At 38.2% G+C, this 26,553-nt stretch overlaps 2 protein-coding genes and 1 pseudogene across 3 annotated transcripts; all 3 read left to right on the forward strand.

Moving 5' to 3' along the window:
- The first annotated feature begins 74 nt into the window (after positions 1 to 74).
- LOC126595224 (uncharacterized) lies at positions 75 to 4,979 on the forward strand (annotated as a pseudogene).
- Positions 4,980 to 14,946: 9,967 nt separating this feature from the next.
- Positions 14,947 to 16,311, forward strand: LOC126597466 (uncharacterized). Of its 2 annotated transcripts, XM_050264263.1 has the most exons (2): positions 14,947 to 15,284; positions 15,441 to 16,311. In XM_050264263.1, the coding sequence occupies exons 1-2, from the start codon at positions 15,141 to 15,143 to the stop codon at positions 15,882 to 15,884; spliced, it is 588 nt and encodes a 195-aa protein (XP_050120220.1). In that variant the 5' UTR covers positions 14,947 to 15,140; the 3' UTR covers positions 15,885 to 16,311. The 2 variants fall into 2 exon arrangements, with proteins under 2 accessions (XP_050120220.1, XP_050120219.1); XM_050264262.1 differs by having other exon boundaries at positions 14,948 to 16,311.
- A 4,774-nt stretch (positions 16,312 to 21,085) lies between these two features.
- On the forward strand, positions 21,086 to 26,317 carry LOC126597460 (DNA replication licensing factor MCM2-like). The gene is made up of 17 exons (XM_050264255.1): positions 21,086 to 21,424; positions 21,532 to 21,710; positions 21,827 to 21,981; positions 22,072 to 22,249; positions 22,384 to 22,603; positions 22,687 to 22,894; positions 23,155 to 23,289; positions 23,386 to 23,577; positions 23,666 to 23,838; positions 23,925 to 24,113; positions 24,221 to 24,337; positions 24,432 to 24,516; positions 24,604 to 24,756; positions 24,866 to 24,991; positions 25,082 to 25,264; positions 25,792 to 25,953; positions 26,061 to 26,317. The coding sequence occupies exons 1-17, from the start codon at positions 21,207 to 21,209 to the stop codon at positions 26,175 to 26,177; spliced, it is 2,790 nt and encodes a 929-aa protein (XP_050120212.1). The 5' UTR covers positions 21,086 to 21,206; the 3' UTR covers positions 26,178 to 26,317.
- The last annotated feature ends 236 nt before the right edge of the window (positions 26,318 to 26,553 follow it).

A 26,553-nucleotide genomic window follows, 5' to 3' on the forward strand; every position in this document is an offset into this window, starting at 1 on the left:
GAGTTTGTAGATTTATTACATTTTTATGGGAAGGCTAGGTTCATTGTGTTAATTGACTAGGTACTTTAGTACCTATGACATCGAGTGCCCTTGTTTTCGGGGAGAAACTTGCATACCACCAGGGCCCTATACACTCGTTGCGTGTATTCCCGGGGCCACCAAGACTACCCTGTTCCAGGAGTTGTGTCATTACCGTATTTTCTCTTCTTCCAAACAGCAATGAGAGACAAAAACCACGGACCTCATGACTGTAAATCGCAGTTGCTCTGTTTTCCAAATGTGCAAAGAGTTGTCGTCATAGTCCTGATTCTTTGAGGGAAAGGACTAGCCTAACCTCAGAACGTCACCATGGCGTTCTAGATCAATGATACAATGTCATGTGTTTTAACTTTCTCGCATGTTATTATATTATTGGTCCAGGACACTATTGTGATCTCCTGGGGTTTCGTGAAGTCCCTCTCCTTGTTGAGAAACTAATGTGCCTCTAACATCTGTGTTAACATTAAGGAATCTGCAATTAACTCTGGTGGCCTGTTATCGTATAATCAACGGTTAAGCAGTCAATGACTCCAAGTCTGGCGGGGCGTTCTCTCATGATCAACCGTGGTGGTTACACGTCTGAACTATTTACGGGACTTTGTTTTTTCAATGGTTTGATCCGCAACAAATTTAGAAAATGCTAACTAACTATAACTTAACAGTTGAGAAAATCAGGAACTGAAAGATTGCAGCTCCATAGAACTGAAGGTAATCTTCTGCAAGACTGCAAGGATCTCAGTGCCTTCAATTTCTTCAACAAGCTGTCCGTCCACTCTGCTGTCTCCATCTTCAACGATGAAGCGAAGAAAGAAAAACAGAAGAAACATCTGCAGCAGCGCCATAAGACGCTGGTTGATAGAGAAGGGGACTGCAACCCTGAATGGAACCACACAATGCAATTCAACATGAATGACGTGTGCCTGGTTGACGAGTTTGATAATTCCTTTGTAGAATTCCACATGCAATGTGAGAGCGTCTTTGGCAAGAAGAGCATTGGAAAAGTCCGGGTGCCATTCGTGGACTTGATCGATGAACAGTGCAATGAAGCAGTCCGGTTTGTGAGCTACCAGGTTCGGAGTAGCCTTGGTAAGCCTCATGGGGTCCTGAATTTTTCTTACAAGGTGATCAAGGACAACAACAACAGTAGAGTTGGAATCTGTGATTCCCAGGAATCCGGTTCCTCGTCTGAATTAACCACAGCCAGCGTTTCTCCTGATCCGGCTGTTAATACAGTCCAATCTCTTTACCCCGCCTTGGACGTCGAACTCCTGTCCCGGGATATAAACATATCCTATCCTTTGCTATCCGGTGTTCGGGCTCCTTTGCCGAGAATTTCAGTTCCTTCTCCAAAGTTCAATTGTCATTGGAGACCAAAACCCTATGATATCAAATGGCTGCCATCTCTGCTGCTGTTTTCTCTGCCAGCAACTGGGCCTAAAGGTGTGGAGGGTTGGGAACAGGCCGTGTACACCGAGTGTTATAATACAAGTTGAATTTTTTTTTGTTCAAGTATCACTTGTATTATGACATTTGTTGTAGAGGGCCGTATTCCTGGCACACTGATAAATCTCCCCCAGGTGTGTCTTGTAATCCATGTCAGCCCTTGGCATTTGTACAGTCTCCAACTCCAAGGTCATATTTTGGTAATTACAGTTGCTATGGGAATCCTGCTGGGAACTGGACAATTTGGAATGGTTGAGAACAGTACTGGTCATGATGGATGGATTAGTAGTCCAGGGATTATAAGTAGTGATGTTATCCTTCCAGTCCCAGAGTTGGGGATGGGAACTAGGAATGGCACTGTTGGTACGTAACTGAGTTTAGTTCATGAGGGCTTATCTATGTATTTGCACTTCACGATTTATTGATATAAATGCAGGGTTTCTTTCTACCGTACATCGGTATGTGAGATGCATCGGTGCAATCTCAATACACCGGCGCATGTCATAATTTTGATTAACTGCACGCCTAGTTTCTAACGTCCATTATTTCATTCACCATTTTTATTGCATTGTTCATTTTCTCGGTTTGTCGACGGTGCTAGCTAGCTAGGCAGCCTTTCCTTTTGGATTCATTTGAAGTACGATACATGCGCTGCCTCTTTTCACGACGGAAGGAGCTCCCACGCCCGCCGCCCGGTCTGCCACAGAGAATTTCTTGTGTCATTTGGGTGAATATAGATAGCGAATATAGATAGCGACATACGGGTGGATACAGTTGTGACTCACTCCCTTCTCAACAGTAAAGATCTTGTATGTCATTAGTCGTACAGAGTAATATGTCACGCGGTTGTATACATCCAACAAGAATGCGAAATCTTCCCTCAATGTCCTAAGAGAGTTCTAGAACCATGAGAGTTAAGAAGCTTTAGAATTGAATATGGACCTAGAGTATACAAAATGTTTTGAACTAGTTGGTAAGTAAGCATACTTAACCACCCACTTAAGAACAGAAAACCCCTTTGATTAGAAAGGGAAAGAAGTCCCACCATTTTCAAAGGAACTTCAACGCTTTTCTTGTCCATTGCGGTCCTTCAAGAAAAGTGAATTTTTCTTTTCATGTGCATCACCAGTAGTTATTGTAAAACTATAAATATATCAAATCAATGGGCTACTTCATAACAACGAAAGTAAACCACTTCTGATAACATTTGACAATAAAATTTACAAGTACGCTGTATCGAAAAACCAAAAAAATTAGAAGTGTTTTTATCGCTTTTGGAGAACATTTTCTTCAATAAAACACTTGAATTTGTTGTTTAAACACTTTTAATCAAAATGCTTACAAACGAAAGTGTTTTTTTTTTTTTTTATACAGAAGAAGTCCCAAATAAGCATTTGAGCATAACTTAATTTAAAGAAGTTAATCCAATTATTGCAAATTAAGTCAGGTTAGACGCATTTGAATATTAATCAAATATTAATTAACTCAGAGTAACATCAACCTAGGCAATGCTGTTATGGTGACTCAAGTACTACTCTAACCCAAAGGGTGGACTTGATGTTGATGGAGAAGCATATGCACGATGTGAACTTATTTGATGACTGTAATTTCACCAAGCCAATTAATTAACTTATATGTTGATCAACTTGTTTATACCATATTTAGGGCCTCGTATTTAGACTTCGTATAAATACTCGAGGGATTTAAATGTAATTATGTAATAAAGTAAGGGGCAAATATGTAATTAGGGGAGGAGCCCTTATTCTATAAAAAGGCCTCCTCACCCTCACAAACCCTAAGTCTCTCCTATCTAGAGCAAAGCTCTCACACTCTCTCCCTCACAAATACTCTCGGATAAATACAATCAATGTGGACGTAGCCCAAACCTTGGGGTGAACCACGATATATCTTGTGTTATTTACATTACATGCAGATTCACGGTCGGATTTACGTTGTTCCAAGACCTCCGGTTTTGTGCATCAACATTTGGCGCCGTCTGTGGGAATCGATACAAAAAGTTGTGTCGGTTCTCTTTCTTTTTTTTTCACCTCCGCCGTGAATCTGCAAAATCACAAAAATCCCAGAAACAAAAAAGATCCAATCCTTTCTCCCATTTTTGTTCCATCAACACTTTGTATGATTAACAAAACACAATCTCTGAATCCCAAACCCTGTTTTCAAGCTCTCCGTTTTCTGCCATGGCCACCAGCATTGGCTCCCTACACTCGTCAAAACCTGCCAACAACTGTATCGGCTGTCCTCACTAAAACAGTGCTACCATCATACAGAATCGGTGTTAGATAGCTTCAAATTCCAACTTCCTAATTGCGATCGAAAAACCCATTTTTTAAGCAAAATGATAGGGAAGAGCCAACCGTCGCCGCCGCAGCAGCAGCACATGTCAGTGAAAGACAGTGTACAAGCTCCAACTCGATCTCCTCGAAGGAGTCAAAACCCTTAACCAACTCTCCTTGGCCGGTTCAATCATCTCCCGCTCCGATTACAGTGACGTCATCACGGAACGCACCATAGCCGACCACTGCGGCTACCCTCGTTGCCCCAGTGCCTTGCTTCCGGAATCCTCCCGCCCCCGCAAAGGCCACTATCGCATTTCACTCAAGGAGCACAAGGTCTACAACCTTCATGAGACCTACATGTACTGCTCTTCGAGCTGTCTCATCGGAAGCAAGGCTTTTGCTCAGAGTTTGAGCTAGGAGAGGCGCGATGTCCTGGATTATGGCAAGGTTGAGAAGGTCTTGAGGGCTTTTGAGGATGTGGGTTTGGACAAAGAGGAAGTGGGATTGTGGGAGACTGGGGATTTGGGAATTTCGAAGTTGAAGATCGAAGAAAAGAGCGAAACGGAGATTGGGGATTTGGGGATTTCAAATTTGAAGATTGAAGAAAATAGTGAAGTGCAGTTAGGGGATGTAGGCATGGTTGGTCCCTCTAACGCTATTGAAGGCTATGTTCCACACAATCAACGGATATCCAAGCCATTGGGTTCGAAAAATAACAAAAAACTTTTCTAGGGGGATTTGATGAATGTCTTGATTTCCTGGAATACTCGGATGACAATCGAGATGACTGGGAAGAAGCTTTAGTTGGCTGGGTTGGTGTCTTGAAAAGGATAAAGGAAGAGAAGAAAATGCCCTAAAATTATTGGGATCTATGAAATCTAGTGAAGGTTCACTGCAGAACTCCGGCGAGTCGCAGAGAGAAACCGTTGTTTTTCCGACCAAGGTTCGTTGGGAATTTTGTGAAGCCACCATTTGACCCACCAGAAAGGAGCAGCAAAGATAAAGAATGTCAGGAGATATGATGCTGATCACAGTGTTCTCAAAGTCACAGATACAGGGTGGGCTTCACGTGAAGGTGACGATGAAGTTGCAGCTTTTGTGCACAGACAGGAGCAAAAGCAAAAGCAAAGCAACCAGGTTGAAATCAACCAGGCCATCCCTTCAGCATTAAAGGAGCCACGTGTTGCACCGAGGCCATGAGAGCCCCTAACACGATGTTTTCTATTTCTGTCACGATGACCCCTGTTGCCCTTAATCATGTCATCAAGCGACATATCTAAAGTAGAAAGCAAAAAGAAAGGCAGAAAGCAAAAAGAAAAGTAGAAAGCAAAAGAGAAAGCAAAAGCAAGGAATAAACACCCTACCAGAATGATGTGATTTACTTTTCTTGTTTTTGTATGATGTGATTTATTTGTTATCTTTTGGAGACATCAGTATAAACCCCATTAGAGGGTAAAAAAAAAGCCCAAAATAATGGGTTGACATGTTGTGGAGAGCAAAGGCCCATAAGCCCAAAATAGCCCCAACCAGGTCATCAAAAGTATGCCCAGTACTCCCCAATTATTTGGCAACCCGCCGCTATTGCCACCAACCAGGTGATGAGATGTACAACCCGTACTCTAAATTGGCAACTAGCCATTCATGCCACTAACTAGGTGATTAAAAGTACGCCCAGTACTCCAAATTAGACATGAGCATTACTCATGTCATTCATACATAAACATTCATGAGCATCACTCATGACAATTATACATAAACATTCATGATCATCATTCATGTCAACATTCATGAGCATCACTCATGACAACATCCATGAGCATCACTCATGACAACATCCATGAGCATCACTCATGACAACATCCATGAGCATCACTTATGTCAATCAACATAAACATTCATGAGCATCACTCATGTCAATCAGTTTCAAAAGCTTCATTTACAAAAGCTCTAGCTTCAAAAGCTTCATTTACAGAGCTCTAGCTTCAAAAGCTTCACTTGCAAAGCTTCACCTACAAAGCTTCAGGGCAAGGTATACAAATACCGCCTCCGAACATCTAGCCACTTCGGCCCATACATGGATTCAATTTGAAGTCTCCAGCCAACAGACTCTATTGACCGAAGACTTAGGGGACTACATTATGTACCATATATTCGGCCTCAACTAGGCCTCATGAAAAATACTTGAGGGACTTAGCCCATTATTTATGTATCAAGGAGTGAGCCCCTATTTTATAAAAGGGACTCCCTCACTTTCATTAGAGAGCACCCATTATTCATGTACTGAGGAGCGATCCCTTATTTTATAAAAGGGACTCCCTCAGCATCATTAGAGAGCAATGCCGCCAGCTGAGCAACCGCCCGCCGTGAGCATCACTCCTAACCCATCACTTATGTATTAAGGAGCGAGCCCTTATTCTATAAAAGGACTCCCTCACCACCATTAGAGAGTATCAACTCTAGCCCATCATTCATGTATTAAGGAGCGAGCCCTTATTCTATAAAAGGGACTCCATCACCTTCAAACGCCGCAAGCCGAGCCAACCAAGGCAACATAAGCCACGAATCGAGCAGCCGAGCAGCGTGTGCTACTTCTAGTTGAGCGTCATTTCAGATTGAGCACTGCCTCATATTGAGCATCAGTTCAAGACAGCATCTAGTTACTTCGGCCTACACATGGACTGAATTTCAAGTCTCCAGCCAAAAGACTCTCTTGACTGAAGACTTGGAGGACTACTGTTTATACCATATTTAGGGCCTCGTATTTAGACCTCGTATAAATACTCAGGGGACTTAAATGTAATTATGTAATAGAGGAATGGGCAAATATGTAATTAGGGGATGAGCCCTATTCGATAAAAGGGCATATTCATCCTCACAAGCCCTAAGTCTCTCCTATCTAGAACAAAGCTCTCACACTCTCTCCCTCACAAATACTCTCGGATAAATACAATCAATGTGGACGTAGCCCAAACTTTGGGGTGAACCACGATACATCTTGTGTTATTTACATTACATGCAGATTCACGGTCGGATTTACGTTGTTCCAAGACCTCCGGTTTTGTGCATCAACACAACTAATATGATTTTTTACCATGCCCATTCAATTTATTGAAAAAGAATCTCAGCAAATGAACTTTGACCATATGGTTTATCTCTAATTGTGTATTTTTAAGTACAATTAGGAAGGTACATTTAGGGTTTAGTTTCTTGGCAGTATTCTATTAGGAGATGACCTAAACGTGGTTATATATATATATAATTTTTTTTTTCACCAAACGATATTATATACACTAAGGAGTGGGAAAATGAGTTAAGTCTCACAATAGGCAAGCAATAATGTTATTCAAATTTATCTTTGGCAATAATCGAATCTAAATTCTCTCACTTACAAGTGAAAATGAATATTATTAGACCACAGTGTTTAAACACTAATTAAGTTATGAAAGAGCTACCTTAGCTTAGCAAATAATATCAACTTGTGTTGTTTATTTAATGGAATTAATTAAAGTAATTAGGTGTTTTGCTTTTGTGAAAGCAACTCCACCCATGGTGGTTGCTCGGGGGACAGGGTCCAGGAAAGGGCCCGAGGGCCGGTGGGTAGGCCTCCAATCTTGGAGAGCTCGAGTGAGGGTGGGAGCCCGAGTTGCAGGCCCGTGAAGGATTGACATGCCTGGTACCCGAGGCCTGTGACGTCAGGCTGACGTAAGGCATGCGTCCGGCCTTTTTTTTTATTTTTTTTTGTGTCAGGCGCGTGCCCCTCACTCGCGAGTGGGGGCGCGTCGCCCGACCGGAATTCAGGGCACGGGCCCGCGATCCTCAAAAATCCAGTGACTGTTGGGAAGCCACGTGGCTTCCCACGGTCCGTTCGATCCCAACGACTCTTTAATACGAGCCGTCCGATTTGCAACGGTAATTAAAAAAAACTGATTTTATATCAACCATTCGATCTGAGATCAACGGTTGATATTAATTTGCTTTATAAATTTAAAAAAAAAGTTTTAAAATTAAGAAAAGTTACCGTTGTGACACGTGGCACAATATGGAATGTTGGAATTCAAAATTTTTAAAATCCAACGGCATAGATTAATTATTTGAATAAAAATTAAAAAAAATCAAAAAAAATCAAAAAAAAATGTAAAAAATCTGAAAAAAAAATTTGTAAAAAATTGTTTTTACTTTTCTATAAATACCACTTCTTCTCCATCTACCTTACACCACAATTTCATATTTTCTCAACTACTTTCAATCAAATTCCTATCTTTCTCTCAAAGTTTCAATCCAATTTTTTTCCACAAAATGACTACTGATGCAGGTACGAATTGGTCGCTTCTTGAAGATGTTGCATTGTGCACTAGCTGGGTTGAAGTTACTCATAATTCCCTTACGGGTAATGAGATGCAGTTGCGAGAAATGTGGAGTTTAATTCATACCAAATTTCTTGAGCAAATGGATGGGAAAAGAACCAAAGAATCGATGTCCAGTCGTTGGAAAATACTTAGCCATTCATTTAGTACGTGGAGAAATGCCTTGACACAAGCTAGTAGTAATGTTCGAAGTGGGGCAAATTATGCGGATGAGGTAAGAATATATTATAATTATTTGTTTGTATTATTATTTTGTTACCTAATTTGATTATAATTATTTGTTTGTATTATTTATTTGTTACCTAATTTCATTATTATTATTTGTTTGTTTTATTTATTTGTGACCTAATTTCATAATTATTATTTGTTTGTATTATTTGTTTGTTACCTAATAATTTCATTATTATTATTTGTTTGTATTATTTATTTGTGACCTAATTTCATTATTATTATTTGTTACCTAATAATTTGATTATTATTATTTGTTTGTATTATTTATTTGTTACCTAATAATTTCATTATTATTATTTGTTTGTATTATTTATTTGTTACCTAATAATTTCATTTTTATTATTTGTTTGTATTATTTATTTGTTACCTAATAATTTCATTTTTATTCATTTGTAGCAACTTCAAGCACAAGCATGGTATGCTGCCAAAATCAAATCAATAAACAAATCATTCAACCGGTGGGAATGTTGGAATATTGTTAAAGATTGTCCTAAATTCAAAGTTGTGCCTGTTGGTCCAGAAGTATGCATGAACAGCACCCCTCCACACAGCTGGGCCTGCATCTCAAAGTTGTGCTTCTGTCAAAGTTTCTTGAACGGCTGGGCCTGCATATCTGAGCAACAGTCTGGATGACTCGACGGGAATGTGAGGCTCTGGCCATTCTTGTTTTGTCATCTCTCCTTGTACGCTCCTCATCCTCTTCCATCTCATTTTCGGCTATCTGAAGGTTGAACATTCCTTCAGATTGGTTAAACAATTCTTCCTCTTGCTGATCTATTTCTCACATCATCCTTGATGAAGAAGAAGACATTGTAAGGATGGATGGTGAAGAAGAAGCAGAAACTATGAATAATGAGATAGAGATGTTGAGAAAATTGGTGTGAGATTTGTGAGGATGGATGGTGGATTATATGGACGATTCAGAAAGGATTGGATTGTAGATAAGGCCATGTGGCATGCCGTCATTCGTTAAAAATCGGATCGAAATCTATCCTCAAAGATTCTGAAAAGATAATGACACGTGGCACGATCGTATTGGATAAAAATCTTATCGAAATCGATCTCTAATAATTATTTTTTCGGATAATGACATGTGGCGCAATTTTGAACGAGTTAAAATCTGATCGAAATCTATCGTTAAAGATTCTCAAAAGATAACGACACGTGGCACGATGACATTGGATAAAAATCTTATCAAAATCCATCGCTAAATAATTGTGTTTTTTATAAAATGACACGTGGCGCAACGAGAACGATTTAAAAAATCTTATCCGAAATTACAAATAATTTTATTTTGTATTATTTAAACAAACAAAAAAAATATATTTTATTGCCTATTGCCAGGGGGAGGGCTCCAAGGGTGGAGATGCAAATGGCAATTACTGTTCATTAAGGGTAGTTACTATTCATTAAAGGTAGTTATTGTTCAATAAGGTGAATTCAATAGTGGATTGCCAAGGGAAAGGGCTCCATGGGTGGAGTTGCTTTGAATGACAGCTATAAAGCTTCCATTGTTTGTTCAGTACTCTTTTCCTTGCAAAGGTAGAAATCTGCCATGGCTTGAAATATTCTATCTTCCATATCTCCAGATGTAAGAAAAGGGACCAAAACGACCAAAACCCTAATAGGGTTTGGAAACTTAAAAGGAAACAAAACACATAATCAACAAAGTTTCGAAAATGAAGTAGGATTCTCTCCCCTCTTTTTTTCCCTCCCCTTCCCTCATCTTCCCTCCTCTCCTATTTGAACGATCACGATTAAGCCAAATCAACATCTTATATTAATTCTCATGGCAAGAGAAATACAAAATAAGAGAATGTGAGAGGAGGGGATGAAAGATGATGGAAAAAGGAGGGGAGAGAATCCTAGTCCTTCGAAAATAGCCTCAAAACTTAAAATACTGCTTTGGGATAGTAAACGAAGGAAATTGGCCAAATCACCGCTATGTCATAAGCAAAACTGGTGATCCAGCCATGTTATTCCTTACGGAAAGGGATCCTCTCCGGATCCCTTCCCCCTAATCCACCAAATCAGGGAATCCGTATCATTGAAATTTGATTCAACGACTACAAATAGGGGGTCACTTTAAAAGTTATAATAATTTCAACCGTTAGATCAAATTTTAATGGTACAGATTCCCTGATTTGGTAGATTAGGAGGAAGGGATCCTGAGATGATTCATTTCCCTTCCTTACGTCGTTCCTTTCGAAAAATGTATTATGCACCCAATTCTAACGCTTGAGCCCAGACCTGCACTCCTTGAGCTTTGTGGCCAAACTTACGTTTGTCGAGCTCCTCTTCGATACGCTCAACCATCTGTTCTACGTCAAGCTAGATGTTGTTGATGTAGATAAATTAATTTCAAATAAACTTTCATCACTAAGATCTCAAGTGGGATACTAATTAATTGTATAAAGGAGTCTAACTTATAACTTATATACGTCATTAGATTCATTACAAGTAGATTGTGATTTGTCAATCTATCAAACAATGGTTGATTTTGAACCGATATCGTATATAATAGAACTTCGAATTCCTTTCTAACGTTCACAATGTACTGATGACATAGCTGCAGCGTGTGAAAGGAGACCATGCATAATGCATAAACGTACCCATAAAAGTCATGAAATGCAAAATATTATATGCATTTGATTAGTATACGTGTGTGCTCGATTGATCCTATCATTCATCTATCACAAACTTCGATATTGATTTCAACATAACCCTTAACCTGTTAGAAACAAAAATTAGGGTGTAATTCACATGGAAAATCAATAAATAATTTATGCAATTATATATCAAAGTAATGCATGCACATGAGTAATTAATGTTAAATGAACATGACATAATGGATTAGAAAAACCTGAAAATACGGTCGAGGCAAGTGTTAGACACTTTGTCCTTGAGACAAATTTATGCCCCACTACGGTGCTCATGATTGATCGGCGTATGTCTCCCAAGATACAACGACCACGTCCTTAGTAGCACTCCAAATCACAAGGCTCCATGAACTAAGATTGTGTTGAAAACTTTCTCATATGGACTAAATGAAAGTTATTTTGTGATTAAAAGGGGCTTCCCTATTTATAGAATGTGAAATACCTTTTTGGAAAGCATGTGATTATTCATGAAGAGTCAAAAGTTGCAACTGAGTAGACATATTTTCCTACCAAAATGCTCCAATTCTAATTTCCATTCAATTAATAAATTTCAAATAATAATAATATTATTAAATTTTCCAATAATCCCCCACATGAATGGAAATTGACTCAATACCATGCAATTGACAATGCAGACACTAGAGAGAGAATTCAGTAGGAAAAGTACTTCATCGGGATAGGTGGCTTTTGGCTTTGAACCTTCCATAGTGAATTACTATCGGATTTACTTGGATAATCAGTGAACGCAATGTCTTAAACTGCTCAGCCGTTTGTGTAAACTAAGACAATAGTAATCACACAATACCCTTCCAGACACCTCGTGGTTGCTCGGTTGTGTTCATTTTGGCCCTAAACAATTCTTGGTTTCTCATGAGTGCTTTAAATCCTAATTTTTTTTTTCTAACAATCTTAAGACAAGTTTATTGGTTTATTTGTTATAATATGTTGGCGAGATAGAATTTTGTATGTTCATCCTTGCGTCCAATATTGTTATGTATATTGATTACAATAGTGCTGCCTATATATCATATATTAATTGACTATTCGAAGACATATATATTGTGAAGCGGTACATTTGCTTGTCTAATGAATCGTATTCTTACCATAGTACTGACTGATATTTCCGTTTTTATATATGAATCACGATCCATGATTATGATATTAATCTTGGTGCAGGCTGACAATTAATTATTTAGTTATCTCTTTGTTTGAAAAACCAACTTCAGATGTTATTATTTGGCAATTTTAATTTACCAAAGAATGCGCCACACAGATTTGAAGGAATGTATCTGGAACAATTGATTGCAATTTTCATGTTAAACCTTTTGAGTGCATATTGGTTTCTTGGAATAAAACAAAGCGGTAGAACGGTTTGACAATTCAAACCATATGTCATCAGGCATGCATATGTTTAATTATCTGAATATAAATCATAACGTTTGCCTAGATTGGCTACTGATTGGTGAAAGGATGTGGTAGGCTGGAAATTACATCCCTGCTAAGCCCAAAAAGGGAACGACCATGACTGTTCAAATCCGAACAAATGCATGAAAGACTAAACAGATGCCATCTTTCCAAAAATGTTGAAAGGGCATGATGACTTATGTCAGACAGTAACTATATTGAGTTACAGAGATGTGGTTATGATTTGATCCTTTTCAGACTAACGAAAGAGATCAATGGTGTCTATGAATGGCACCAGTATGCAGTTGGCAATCACATCTTCATGCTAAAAACGTAAATGGTGTATCTTTTGCATTTAAAATGAAAAGATACGTTAATTGGTAAAACAACCAAACACATATGTGGGATTACATGAATCGTACCATGAGTCATAACTAATTGAGAGGCTTTACCATGTGTGTGTGATTTCAAGTGAAGTTTGAGTTTAGTGTTCGCAAGAAAATTTACTTCACACGAACAACTTGCATTTCTAATTGATAGAATACATTCTCAAACCTGATTCGTTGGAATGAGTTGTATTCAAATGAAAGGGTATATAAGTTATAACCCTAAGAGAACTGGACACATGCCTTTTGGTGTAGTCAGAACTCATTATTACATTGTAACATATGCATGTAAAACTCATTTTGCATGAGTTATTCAACTTTGGAAGATGACAATTAGACTGTGGGGGCCAAGGTCTATTTGAAAGACTTAAAGCACTCTATAGATGAGTCTTTAACAATGGGAACTTTGAAAGTTGTCAAGACAGAGCCCTAACAGGTGAAGATAGATATGATATAGAAAGTCTATTTTCATCGGCTTTCTTCTCAAGCATGATGTATGATGAAAGAGTTATTAATAGCATTAAAGCAACCACAATGTGTGTGAATTGTGGGGGTGGTTTAGCAATTTTTGAGAAATATGATATACTTAAAAATAATGCAAAAGTAATTTGCTTCTAGAAAGAGATAACGATTACTTATAATTGAAGTTTTAAGGTATTGAAAGGCTGGAGATCTTCTAGCAAATACCTTAAATGTGGGGGAGTTAACCCAAATGTTATCAAATTACTTAGTAAGTCCTAATATATGTTTGGAGGACTTAACGTTGGAAAACAACTACTCTCAAACGAAAGTTATTTCCATGCATGGATATAAATGTTTGATTAGAGAGTAAGTTGTATCATCGAGAAGAATCGGTTAAAAGCCTACATCTTTAAGAATCGCCATAATGGCAACCCAACCTAGCTGACTGGAGATCCCAAGATCTAGGTTTAAGGGGCCAACCGAATTGTGGATGATTCAATGGAAGCACTGCAGAGATAATCTCCTACCCATTTCCTATGACGAAACAGTGCTATCAAGGTGCAGAATCAAATTTCTGCCAGAATAGCAAGCGATACAATCGTCCTTCAAAAGAGAAATCGATGACAAATGACCCTGGCTGTTTATATGTAAAATTGATTTGTTCTTTATTTCTTATTGAGCAATATGTATTGACTTCACTTTGTAACGCCACCACTCGTAATCAATTATTTTATCATGGAAAATTAATTTAATATTTACTTTTTCTTTATAAGTAATTTTTTTTAAAAAGGGCGGCAATCCACCATTTTGAAAGTTGGAAAGACTCACTAAGACATTTCAGCATTCCCATAACCATCATCAGGTGATTCACCAATGTCAGAAATTGAACCCATGACGTGTCGTGTGAAATACAGGCTTAGAATTTGTCCCCAACTACTGATCCACTTCCTGATGGTTTTTATATAAGTTGTTAACTTTGATGAGTAAGTTTGATTTGTATACATGGGCATGACACAACATGCATTATAATATGTAGGATTATTTCAGTACATTCACATTCAGCATGCACATAACTCATATAACATTATTGCATTTTTTTTATGCACCTAACTCCAAAACTTAGTGCATGAGCAACGAATATATAGCTTCACTTTTTTCCGTTGAATATTACTTTTCACTGGCCGCTTTACTTAACTCCCACCGTCCAAACTCCTTTTCATTACCTTTAATTTCTTAGCACCCTAATAAAGTGAAATATTTACCCCCAACTGGGAGAGTTTCATATCCTCAGAACCACTTTATATACCCACCTGCATGACATTACTTAATTGGCTAATCCCAGGGACATAATCGTCCTCAACCATTAATTAACATATGTTTTGTGCACCTAAAATAACCATCGTCATCAAGCTTTTTCTCCAAAAAAAGTCGATCGTACGTCCCACATTTGTCCACAGGTCGTGTTCGACGAGGATGCTTGGTTCCACTTGCGTAAAAAGATCATGAACTCCATGTGGCACACTGTACAGTGCTACAAGAAGTTTCCGTTTCTGATTTTGTTCTAAATTATTTTTCTTATTTTTTGCTTTACACTTTCACCCCACTCCTTCACCAAAAAAGTAGAAGCTTTTGGCTTTCTATTTAAACCCCCCTAAGGCTCTTGTATTCCTTCATGCAAAATAATCAAGCTTCCATCATATTCTTTCTCTTGAGCATCTCACATTTCCTTACATACTCTTTCTTCAAAGGGTTTCGTTCACTTGAATATATAGTGTTTCCTTGCTTTTTTGATAGAAATCTAGGGTTTCCTTACTAACTCATTGCAATTGTGACTAATTAAGCAAGAAAATAATCATGAAGAATAAGGCTTCTGTTTTCTTGAAGCAGATAATCACATTGTTGAGCTCAATAGCCAAAGCCAAGTCCCTCGCCATCAAGAGCAAAACCAGCGCCGCTAAAGCTCGCCTGATAATGTTTTCATTGGTGAAGAACAAGAAGGTTTTGATGGACACTGTGTCGCACAAGATCCATAGCCTTTTACGTCACGATCACCGTGATCAAGAGGAGGAGGAGGAGGAAGGAGACCAAAACAAGAGCAAAACCAGCGCCGCTAAAGCTCGCCTGATAATGTTTTCATTGGTGAAGAACAAGAAGGTTTTGATGGACACTGTGTCGCACAAGATCCATAGCCTTTTAGGTCACGATCACCGTGATCAAGGGGAGGAGGAGGAAGGAGACCAAAACAAGGCGCTTGTTCTCTACAATGCCATGGCCAATGAGTACTCGCATACAGCTGGTACTTCAAGCTACATGCGAAGGTACAAAGGTGAAGATGAGGAGGAGGACGATGACGATGATAAGTACCCTGATCTCACTCACTCGTTGTTCGATGAAAATGAGAACTTTGACGATGTCAAAGCTGGCGGGTCTGTGATCGATCTGGTGAAGAATTCCAAAGAGGAAGGACAGGATTTCAAGCTGGAAGACGAGATAGACCACGTTGCGGATTTGTTCATTAACAGGTTTCACAAACAAATGCGCTTGCAAAAGCTTCTATCCTTCAAAAGGCATCAAGAAATGCTCGACAGAAGCGTCTGAATATTCTGACAAATCAACTCAAAATAATTACATGTTGTTTACATTAATTGACAAGAAGTATTGTTATTAGCATTCCAATAAAATCATATCTTGCACTTTTTTTTCATGAAAGAAAACAAGAAAGGCAAGAGTGTAAGATGATTATTTTAGAGTGCTTATAACAATTCTCTAATTAATTACGTGTAGGATGAATCGATCGAACCCTATTATTTGCCATCAAACAGGTTAAACTTATCTGATTTGGCTATCTCATGCATCTATTATTGGCCCAGCTTTTCAGAAAATTTGAACATGGCTGGAAAGTGCTTAGGGCTCTGGGGCTTTTTTTCTTTCTATTGCCTTGTAATTTTACAAGTATAAATGTAGCTGTAAAGCTGTTAGTAATGTATACTTTTTGGAATGGAATAAAGGTTGGAGTTAGATTCCAGTGCGCACTGCCACTGCTAGTTCTGGTAACGTATGCATGTCAAGTTGTTGGTGGTGCTTCTTTTTTCTTCTCCCAGTCACAAAGTCGATATACTTGTAATTAACCAACTTTAGTCTTATTCAATATAAAGGTTTCCTCAAAAAAAAAAAAAAATGTAACAAAAGTTAGATCCACACGTAGTAAAGAAGGTGATAAACAAATGGATTGTGTTTTGTGAAAACTATACACACAAAGTAGTTGATTTGTGATGTTTGAGACGGCTCAACCTAAGGCCTTAGACAACAATTAGAAAAAGGCCACGCATGCCTTCCCGATACAATATTTAGGGTTAAGTTCGGATAACTACCCAATTTTCATCGAAGATTCAAAATTGGTCCTATCCTTTTAAAAAAATTAACAACTATCAAATATTGATGATGTGTGATGTATATTTAAACTAACCTAAAGAATAGATTAATTTAAACCAAATTAAACTCACAAGCGCACAAATGAATTGTAATAATATATGCAAATACGAGGTCGATCCCACAGAGATTGCTTTTAATACCAATTCAACCAGTTGATTACGTAAAATTAACTTAACTAGGAAACAAATGATCAATTAATTGATTATGAAAAAATAATTAAAACTTCAACTTAAAATTAAACTAGGAATATGAATAACGAACACACAACAAATGTAAGTTTGAAAGAAATTAATGTGATGAAAGCCTAAGGTTACCCAATTTTCAGCGAAGATTCAAAATTGGTCCTATCCTTTTAAAAAAATTAACAACTATCAAATATTGATGATGTGTGATGTATATTTAAACTAACCTAAAGAATAGATTAATTTAAACCAAATTAAACTCACAAGCGCACAAATGAATTGTAATAATATATGCAAATACGAGGTCGATCCCACAGAGATTGCTTTTAATACCAATTCAACCAGTTGATTACGTAAAATTAACTTAACTAGGAAACAAATGATCAATTAATTGATTATGAAAAAATAATTAAAACTTCAACTTAAAATTAAACTAGGAATATGAATAACGAACACACAACAAATGTAAGTTTGAAAGAAATTAATGTGATGAAAGCCTAAGGTTATGAATCCACCAATAACAAGCCTATTCCCTTTTCTTCAAACCAATTACTATCCAATTACCATGCCAATATTTAAGGTTGTTCTTTCTAAGATATGAATTAATCCTTGGTTAGGCATCAACTCGTGTGCCTATACATGAAAACTATATCCTATTGGTTAGGCATACAGTTAAACACATACAAACCCATTAAGCACGGAAGAATTATGTCAACCAAGTAGGACTAGTTTGATATTGGTCATCCTCACTAGTTTGCCTACTCTTCTTAATCTTAGTTCCAATAAACCTAATTGATATTGGTCATCCTCTCAGATTTATCTAATTATCTAGAAACAAGTTCACAATGATGGCCAGTCACAAGAACATTTGAAACTAGAATAGATTAAGCACGAAGATTAAGAACTAAACATGGCATGTGATCAGATAATAATCAACAAGAGACTTCGGGAATAATCATGTCATGGCTTCATCATAAACCTTAGAAAAGTAAATTAGTTCCACATAATCATCCACGAAATCACAAAAGAAATCATGGAAGAAAATACAACCCGAAAAAAAAACTGGTAACACACGCTAAGAATCCTTTCTGCAGTTTTGACGACTTTTTCTCTCTATCCCCCTTTTGGGACAACCTAGGGCTCTTTTATTTCCTCTAGTAAAACCTTGAAAACTCTGATAAAAACTGACCTAAAAGAAAACAAACTCCTAAGTAATTAATGAAACAAACTAGGAAAGAGTCCTTCTTGACTTGGGAAATACGGCATCTGACTGGCACGCCAGATTTGGGGCCGATTTATCTTCTAGAAAAATCTGTAAAAATATGGAAAACGTAGCTTTATCTCTTATCTTTCCAGGCATATATCGCACATCACTAGGAAAAAACGGGAAAGCCTCCAAATCTTCATTCTCCCATAGCTGTGCAATTCCGACGGGAAAGTTACTTCTGCAGGATTGATTTGTAAAACTGGAACGTTTGGCTCCATGAAAAATTACGAAATTTGGACACAATGATCTTCCACCTCTTAGCTTCCTTCTCCAATTAGCCTTGCATCAAAACTCCTCCAAAAAGTTGAATTATCCCCAAAAACGTTCTAAGTGCGCAGATTGGCTGAAACTGAGAAAAGGAAAGTAATAAGACTCTTTTATAATCAATTCCTTAACAAAACTTAGGGTTAATTAATATGAAAATATGATAAATAATGCACCTATCAATGTGGACAACTATTAAATAGGTTTTTTTATTCTCAAGTCATCTATAGAGCTTTGAATCTCCAAATTGACACAGTTTAGCTAAACAAATGTATGACTTAACTTTGCTAAAAGAAGCCGATTTGAGGAATTATATCTCCAAAGACAACAATTAGTAGAGACAAAGTTTAGTATTTCTTCGTTACCAAAACAAACAAACAAAATTTAGTATTTGTTCACCTCATCATTTAATGCTCGAAACATCATCACTTAGTGTTGGTAAAGTTATCATTTAATGTTAGTGACCTAACGGGTGTCTAACTTTTCAAATGTTAGGTAGTTATTTTGAAGTTTTAAAAGGTTGAGAGATTAATTTGGAATCACTCCAGAAGGTTGGGTGCTCTTAACCCTAATATTTATTTCATGGTTGAGTAAAAACAATTAATATTTAAAAAGGAATAAAATTTAGTTGCAAGTGCTAGATTGTCGTCTTACTTTTTAACCCACTACATCTCGACTTCAAACCCTCTCTCCTTCCCTTAACAACTTAGAATATGAATATTGTTATACAAAATGATACGCATATATAGAGCTGTTTTAAAAAGGGGTGTGATATCCACACACCCCTTTTTACTTCTCTCATACCTTTTTAGTTTTCAGCCGTCAGATCGAATAAATTGAAGAAGATCAACGAACAGAAGTTAATAAGGGATGTGTGAGAAGTAAAAAGAGATGTGTGGATAACACACCCCTTTTAAAAATGAGACATTTTTTTTAGTACGTGGCCCAATACACAAGCCTTGTTATAAGGCGGACAACGAGTTTATAGTTTAAGATGTAGAATGGATGATATCTCCGCTTACCAATGTAGATGGCGGAAAGAAAATTGTAAACAGTTTATGCTGGAAAGCATCGCAAAAATCTCCGCGTCATTTTCCTCTCTTTTATCTTTAAAAGACTTTCTGGTACCGTTTGGTACGTGAGAAAGGACGAAACCAAGTGGATGAGATCTTCCGTCTCCCGTTTGGTGCACCTAAAACAGATGAAACGCATTGTTTCACGGGGCAAGTTTTGGGTGCTTTTTCGTTCTGCCTCCCCCTGGAATGACTTGTTCCACGCCCGTAGAACACAAATTTATAACATTTTAAGATAAAAATACCCCTTGACTTTTTCACTATTTACACCATCAGCTCTTGGAGGTCGCAACCTCCGATTAACACCAAGCAAATACGACTAGAGATTTAGAGGTAGCAGATCGAACGATCCACATCAAGCAGATATGAACATAGAACTAGAGGTAGCAGATCAAACCCAGGTGGGCACTGTGACCTCCGTTCCTGGGCATCACGATTCGAATATCTAGGCTTGTGGCTTAATTGCTAATTGATTTTGTTGGGGTGTGGGGATTAAATTCAAAATTGGGAGAGATTTCATGTGGGAGTTGGAAGTCTGAAACCGAGCTGCGTTGAGTTGAAGCCCAAAACCTAGACCCCGTATCTGTCACAATTTGTTGTCGTTGTTTGCCAAAACCCAAATTTGAGAACCTCACTCCTGGAAACCTACCGTCGCATCCTCTGCTTCAGCATGTACCACTTAAACCCGCTGTCTGTACTCCACGCCGCTACTTGACACCATCCACCCACACTGGTGTAGTGGTTGCTGGGTTCTTTCTGCATTTGACAAGCATCTGTCAACTTTGTTTTTTTTTTTTTCTATTCTTTTTCTTTTCCATTAATCATCAAACTAGGTTCTTGCATTTGACAGGTTCTTTGTTTTTTATTCTTTTTCTTTTTCATTAATGATTATTTTTTTTTCTCTTAAAAAAATATTAGTTCTAAGTTCTCTTATCCGGTACAGTACAAATTTTAAAGGGGTTTGCATGTGGAATACAACATATACCTAATAAAATTTGGACCAAGAAAAACAACTAATGGATAAGCATATAGTGTTCAAATTTGAACAAGTTCAAAAAAAAATAAAAAAGTCTCGTCCCGTTCCACACATAAATATTGTACCAAACAACAGACGAAATATGGGTATTTTAGTCATTTAATCTTTCGGTTCCGTTCCGTTCCGTCCATGCGCTACCAAACGCAAAACGGAATAACCATCTCGTTCTGTCCTACTCGTACCAAACATAACATAAAACATCCGTTCCGTCCTGTTCCGTATGCGTACTAAACGATACCTCATGGTACGGATATACCATAACATTTTGTATCGACAATACAATGACATGTACAAGTTTCCTTTTGTATATACCTGATGCGCCGATACCAAGTTGTCGTGTCTTGACGAGTTTTCAGTCGGTTTATAATTTGGGTTGATCCAAGCCCGCCAAGAACTTGAGTTTCCGAATCCAAAGCCCAGGTCCAGACCATGGGGTCTCAACTGAATTCTGAAAGCCCAAAATGAGGTCGATTCATCATGCGACGTGGCAGCCAACGCGAGCCAAAATGGCGGGAAAGGTTCCCGCCAAAAAGCAGAGGCCTCCTCCCGTATGAGCCCTAAGGGCAGCAGAATTCCAATTTCTGAATTGCAATTTCAGCCGCATAGAGAGAGAAAGAGAGAATCACAGAGCGTGAGAGAGAAAGAAAAGAACTTTAATTTAAGGAAATGGCAGATAATCATCCGTCGACGCCGGATTCGCCGACGTCGGTCGGGTTCAACACCGACCAGCTGCCGCACACGAGCCGCACCTCCGAGAACTTCTCATCCTCCTCTTCCGACGACGAGGCCGCCGTCGACCCCGAAATCGTCCGAGATGAACCCGACGACGACCCCCTCCTTGAAGAGGAGGAGGGAGAGGATCTCTTCCACGACAATTTCTTGGAGTCAGTACTTCAGTTTCCTCTCTCTCTAAAAAGCATGATGTTTTTCAATTTATTTTATTTTCCTAGTTTTGATTTTCGAGAAATGATTGTTGTGGATGATTAATTAGTGATTATCGGAGATTGGATGGGCACGATCAATACGAGTCGGTGGGGCTGGATGATTCCGTTGAGGACGAGAGGGATTTGGATCAGATCATGGCCGACCGCCGGGCCGCGGAAGTCGAGCTTGATACCCGCGACGGCGTCCACACCTCCCGCAAGCTCCCCCATCTTCTCCATGACCAAGGTGAGTAAATTTTGTTTCTCTGAATTTAATTAACAATTTCAGAATTAGGTTTTTGATGTTGGTGTTGGTGTTGGTGTTGGTGAAATGTTGAGAGTGTGGTGGCATTGTGGTTGCAGATACTGATGATGATAGCTACCGGCCTTCGAAGAGGGCAAGGGCAGATTTCAGGCCTCCGAGAAGCTACGATGATACAGATGGAATGCAGAGTTCACCCGGAAGATCACAGTCACAGCCTGAACACTCCAGAGAGACTGATGTTGATGGCGATGAGGTTTAGTTATACAAATCATCCTTAACTTGCGTTGCAAACCCTTTTCTCGTATGTCAAATTCTTATCACTGGTTGTGGGTTTCATGTGTAGGATGATGAAGACGAAGACTTTAATATGTATTGTGTTCAGGGAACGCTTAGAGAGTGGGTTACGAGAGACGAAGTGCGAAGATTCATAGGCAGAAAATTCAAAGAGTTTTTACTCACCTATGTGAAAAAGGATCACAGTGATATCGAATGTGTGCGCCTCATTAATGAGATGGTGTTAGGTAAATGCGTAGCTTCTTTCATGACTGTTATGGTCTATTAACTGTTCTACTTTTTACCCCATTGTTTGTGCAAGCAGGAAGCTAATAGTGCCTTGGATTTTGGATTTGAATGAATTTACTGTTGCATTTTGCAGCCAATAAGTGTAGTCTGGAGATTGATTACAAGCAATTCATCCATGTTCATCCCAATATTGCCATTTGGTTGGCTGATGCCCCCCAGTCTGTCCTTGAAGTTATGGAAGATGTTGCCAAGAATGTTGTGTTTACTTTACACCCCAATTACAAACGTATCCATCAAAAGATCTATGTTCGGATAACTAACTTACCTGTTTACGATCAGATTCGCAACATTAGGTATGCTGGGGATTTTATTGTTTGGTGAAACCTTTCCTTGCCTTTTCCTTTGTGGTGACAATTTCATCTCTAATGATGTGCAGGCAGGTCCATTTGAATACCATGATTCGTATTGGAGGGGTTGTGACCCGACGCTCTGGGGTGTTTCCCCAGTTGCAGCAAGTAAAGTATGATTGCAATAAATGTGGGGCAATCTTGGGGCCATTCTTTCAGAATTCTTATTCTGAAGTCAAAGTTGGTTCTTGCCCTGAATGCCAATCAAAAGGACCATTCAGTGTCAATATTGAGCAGGTGAAAATTTACAAATTCACATCTGCTTTCAGTTATTTTTTATTAATGTTATGGAATTTATAGTTAGTATTGCACTTGAATTAGGTTGAACAGCTGTAGGAGGACATAGTTGAGTTAAGGTTTTTGTTCTGGGTTCAACTTATATGTAAAAAAACATTGGTCTAAATTAGCCTTTCCTTTTCTGTTTCCATCCCTTTTCTTAGTGAAGAGTATAAGCGAAACACAAATTGAACCTCATATACATTCATTTCTTGCTTCAGACAATATACAGGAACTATCAAAAACTTACACTCCAAGAGAGCCCTGGAATTGTCCCCGCAGGTCGGCTTCCAAGATACAAGGAAGTGATACTATTGAATGATCTAATTGATTGTGCTCGTCCAGGGGAAGAGATTGTAGGATCCTCATCTTTGTCTTGCTCTTTTTCGCTTTGTTTTAGTGAATAATCACTCACTCCTATTCTGTTTTCTTTTCTATTTGATATATTCCAGGAGGTCACTGGCATTTATTCAAATAATTTTGACTTGTCTTTGAATACAAAGAACGGGTTTCCTGTATTTGCCACTGTGGTTGAAGCAAATTATATCACTAAGAAGCAAGACCTCTTTTCTGCTTACAAACTTACTCAGGAAGACAAAGAAGAGATCGAAAAGTTGTCAAAAGACCCAAGAATAGGAGAAAGGGTATGTTACCAAAACCCTCATTCTAAGGTTTCTAAATTACGTACCTCTTTGTATTACCATGAAATAACTACAAGTTTAATGAATGCAGCTTATAAAGTCAATTGCGCCATCAATCTATGGCCATGAGGACATAAAGACTGCAATAGCTCTTGCTATGTTTGGAGGCCAAGAGAAAAATGTTGAGGGAAAACACAGGCTAAGAGGGGATATAAATGTACTTCTCTTAGGTGATCCTGGCACGGCAAAATCACAGTTTCTTAAGTAAGAGCTACCATCATTCACTTAAAAGTGTATCCAATTTTTTCATAGTGAAGATCTATTTAATTATTCAATTTTCCTTTTAAAAGGTATGTTGAGAAGACTGGGCAAAGGGCTGTGTATACTACTGGTAAAGGAGCATCTGCTGTGGGGCTCACAGCAGCTGTTCACAAGGATCCTGTTACAAGGGAGTGGACTCTTGAAGGAGGGGCGCTTGTTCTAGCTGACAAGGGAATATGTCTTATTGATGAATTTGACAAAATGAACGATCAGGATAGGTACTGAAATGCTACTGCATATGTCAACTTCCAATTATGAAAGCTGACTCACCCCCTTCCCCCTTTATGTTGAGGATTTGAGCACTAACATTTTCATCTGCAATTAGGGTGAGTATTCATGAAGCAATGGAGCAGCAAAGCATTAGCATATCAAAAGCTGGGATTGTCACTTCTCTCCAAGCACGCTGCTCTGTCATTGCAGCTGCAAACCCTGTTGGAGGAAGGTGTGTTAGTGCAAAAATTTATTAAAAATAGCCATCGGGACACAAACTCCCTTGCGTTTCTGAGAACAATCTGACCTGTATGTCTGCATTCCAGATATGATTCCTCTAAAACCTTTGCACAAAATGTTGAGTTAACAGATCCGATCATCTCTCGTTTTGACATCCTCTGTGTTGTTAAGGTCAGGATTCTACAAACTCTAGTCTTCTTTTCCACATTTCTATGTCAGTTCATTTTGACAGGGTGGAAAAAAAAAAATAATATGCAGGATGTGGTTGACCCAGTCACTGATGAAATGCTTGCAAAGTTTGTCGTTGATAGTCACTTCAAGTCACAAGCCAAGGGAGCTAACATGGATGATATGCCTATAAGCGAATCCCACGAAGATAGTGAAGCCTCTGCCAACCCAGTAGATCCAGAGGTTTTATACTTCATACTCTACCCAGTCTATCAACTTGTACTTGCTTGGTTTGTATGCACTTGATTTTCTTTCTTTTTAATTCATTAGTTTTTGGATCTTTCATTTTCAGATAATTCCTCAAGATATGCTGAAGAAATACATAACATATGCCAAGTTAAATGTATTCCCAAGGTTGCACGATGCTGATTTGGAAAAGATCACACGTGTTTATGCTGATATGCGGAGAGAATCTTCAGTTAGTTTCTTTTCTTACGTGTTTTATCTTGAGAGTTTGTGCTTTGGGTTTAACCCTATAGGAGACTCACCTTTTTACTGTTATTCTTAGCATGGACAAGGAGTACCCATAGCTGTAAGGCATATTGAATCAATGATCAGAATGTCTGAAGCACATGCAAGAATGCACCTTAGACAGCATGTAATACAAGAAGACGTGGACATGGCGATTCGTGTATTACTTGATTCATTCATCTCAACACAAAAATTTGGGGTGCAGAAAGCTCTGCAAAAGGTATAAAAACCTGCATATCTTTACTTTCCTTTTCCCATCTTTACTCTGGTGTTTTTAGTCTTCCAAAGCTTCTGATATTATGACAGAATGGCAACTCTACTTGACACATTGAATTATTAAGGTTTTAGCAATTATTTAGCTCGGCAATGGAAATTTACGGTATGGTATGGTCTATTATACATGTGAGGATTCTCAAGTATTCCACCGCGGCCAACTTTCCACTTCTACTCTCTTGTATTTGTTGCTTGTTAATGCTCTGATAAGCTTTCAATTACTCCCGACCAAAAATCAAGTTGCAACATGCAAATGACTCATGATAATCATTTGTAGGTCTTTGCCAAATGTTTATGCCCTTAATTTTTAAATACCATAACTATATATATGCATTTTCACAATTAAATCATTGCCAAGCACGATCTGATCGTGTTTGTACTTTGAGCCTTTCTGAAGAATGTGTAGATCACTTGGCAAATTTTTTAAGTTTTTTGTGTAGTTGATTACTGAAGGATTTGTTTTGTATTGTGCAGAAATTCAGAGAATACATGACTTATAAGAAGGATTACAACAGTGCGGTCCTTCATTTACTCCGTCAGCTCGTGAGGGATGCAATCCGCTTTGAAGAAATTGTTTCCGGATCAGCCGCAGGGCTCACCCACATTGATGTAAAAGTGGCAGATTTGCAGAGGATGGTAATGCAGACATGAAATCCTGCTTTTGGAACTTGTAATTTTTTACTTTCCTAACCGAAACAGGTACTTGATAATCGAGCTTTTCGGATTTGATTTGTTCTTTGCAGGCGCAGGAGTATGAGATTCTTGATCTGCGACCCTTCTTTACAAGCGCTAGTTTCTCAGGAGCCAACTTTGAGTTGGATGAAGAGCGTGGATTGATAAGGCATCACCTTGCAACATGATGATGATGGAAAGAAGCACCAGCAAAAATGTTGCATTAGTTTAAATGCAGATTATGAACTAAATCTCACAATTTTCATTTGCTAAACTATATGATTGCAAATGTCCTAATTTGCTCCAACAAATACAATTCAATTACAAATCTTATGCTTTTTTTCTTTCTCAAAGGTAAAATTCAATACCAAAAAAATACTTACACATGTTGATATTCAATTACAATAAAGGCACAAAACTAAAAAGTAGATCCGAATGCACCGCAAAAAAACAGCCCAACAAAAAAAAAAAATTAAAGGAAAATTAATAAAAAAGATTTGAAAATTTTGAGTTTTAAGTATAAAATAAAGGGTGAAGTGAATAGGATTAAGATTGATTTCTTAG

Source organism: Malus sylvestris, chromosome 13, assembly GCF_916048215.2.
Source record: "Malus sylvestris chromosome 13, drMalSylv7.2, whole genome shotgun sequence".
In the NCBI taxonomy this organism is placed as follows: Eukaryota; Viridiplantae; Streptophyta; class Magnoliopsida; order Rosales; family Rosaceae; genus Malus; species Malus sylvestris.